Source organism: Etheostoma spectabile, chromosome 4 (assembly GCF_008692095.1).
Source record: "Etheostoma spectabile isolate EspeVRDwgs_2016 chromosome 4, UIUC_Espe_1.0, whole genome shotgun sequence".
Lineage (NCBI taxonomy): Eukaryota > Metazoa > Chordata > Actinopteri > Perciformes > Percidae > Etheostoma > Etheostoma spectabile.
The window spans coordinates 36,475,998-36,477,907 of NC_045736.1; the positions used below are offsets into that span (position 1 = coordinate 36,475,998).

The window sequence follows — 1,910 nt, forward strand, 5'->3', positions numbered from 1 at the left end:
GAAACACGACCCAGTAGATCACAGCGCTTTATGGTAGAAAACAGAAATCAAGACTCAGCGGCAGAGACAGATGTGCGGACATGGTCTGTTCACAAACTGGACTAACGTGACTTCATTTTCTCTACAGGAAGTGGTCAAACTGCCGCTAGAGTTTGTGCGACAGTTGTCAATCAAAGTTCAACATCAAAGACCAGGTAAAACAGTTTTAAAAATAATTTCTGTGGGAAAACTAGTATTTAAATCTGTTAAAAAGAACCATTTGACATTGTGGGGAATATGTTTACGCGTATTTGTTTTCTTGCAGAGAGTTATAGATGAGTACTGAAAATGTGTGTGTGTGTTTGTTTGTCAGCCTGGCGCTGTGAGAAGGTGATGGACATCTACAGCGGCTGTGCACTCTGTCTACCCAACCTGACATCTCCAGCCCTCCACCAGCCAACACACACTCCTCCACTCTGTATCGAGATCAAGGTATACACACACTCACACATTTCTTTTAAAGCCATACAATAGTGGCACTGATGTTTCAGGAAAGAAAACATTTCTAATAAAGAAGTGCACACAAATGAAGTTAATTCAACTTTTGTAAATAGTTTTGAGCCTGGTATTAACTTGCTAATAAAACTCTTGTTTAAGATGATGTCCCTCCTGAGAAGCAGTCAGTTTCAGAAATTCCTTGCCTGTGAATCACTCTGACAAAGGCAAACAACAAATCACATGAGTATGACTGAGTGTGTGTTACTTAGCTGCTGTTTTTGTGTGTCTTGTTTTTAGCCTAAATGTGGCTTCCTGCCGTCCTCTAAACACGTCAGCAAAGACATCAAGACCAAAGTGTGCCGCTTCTGCATGCACCAACACTACAAGGTAACTACAGCCACAGCAAAACAGTACACTAGGAATGCCACGCTGAGGACACTTTTTCCCACTGATTAATAAACTTATGTAACAATAACTGTTACCGATAACACCACAGCTGTGCGTCTCCGGTCAACATTTTACGGTGCTGCCCTTTTGAGACAGGAGGTGGAAGCGCTGCAGAGTACTGCCCACTCCCCATTCAGCGCCCATGTTAAACATAACCTGTGTATGAATGATGTTTGATGTTTTCTCCCCAGTTAAACCTTTATTCATATCAATAATTTAAGCTCATAAATGTAATGGAGCTTTAGTATTTGGTAAAGTAGCTTGTGAAAAAGTAGGCGTGCCAAAACTAGTAGCTACAGTTGCTATTTTATTGTGTGTGATGTGATCCATATTTAATCAATATTGAGGTAAATGTATGTATGTATCGTATTGGACTCAGTATTTCCAAGGGACTCGAGGCCAAAAGAACAGGATCAGTACAGAACAGCTATAGTCCAACTTAAGAACAACAAACTTTTGGTTTCTATTACTGCTGTCTCATCTTTGACATTTCGTCCTTAAACTCTTTGTATTCTTTCTCTCCAGGTGGCCAATGGAAAGTGGAAGAGACGCAGTCTGTACTGTCCTCTCGACCTTTTCTCAGGGTGAGATTACTGCAGCAACTGTTACAATCAACACTACTGCTTTGCCATTACTATGTGTAAAACTCATTAGCAGTTATACTGCAGTAATGTATTTAACAATACTGTATTATTAAGGTCAGTTCTGCAACAAATCCCACCACGACACTGCAGAATTAGCTTCCTATAATAAAGCTGCTTCACTGTTCTGCAGCTAAACGTGGCTTGCTGTTTTTTCAGAAATGAACAGAGAATGCACTTTGCCATCAGACACCTGATAGAAGAACCTCAGAACAACTTCAAAATCTTCAAGGTGAGACACAACCCCAGCCGCACCTGTCTGTCAGAAAAATGTGGAACTGTTTAATCACAACTTCAGACTTCATCAGCAACACAGTCGATCAATACATCTACTGTTTTAAAGAC

The 1,910-nt window shown here is 40.6% G+C and overlaps 1 protein-coding gene across 1 annotated transcript in view; it reads left to right on the forward strand.

Moving 5' to 3' along the window:
* ippk (inositol 1,3,4,5,6-pentakisphosphate 2-kinase) overlaps positions 1-1,910 on the forward strand; it is a 21,609-nt gene that overhangs the window by 10,698 nt on the left and 9,001 nt on the right. Inside the window, exons 4-8 of the mRNA XM_032514628.1 lie at positions 128-194; positions 353-471; positions 775-864; positions 1,450-1,508; positions 1,725-1,797. Of these exons, the coding sequence (XP_032370519.1) occupies positions 128-194; positions 353-471; positions 775-864; positions 1,450-1,508; positions 1,725-1,797 (408 nt within the window). The remainder of the gene's footprint in view (positions 1-127; positions 195-352; positions 472-774; positions 865-1,449; positions 1,509-1,724; positions 1,798-1,910) is intronic.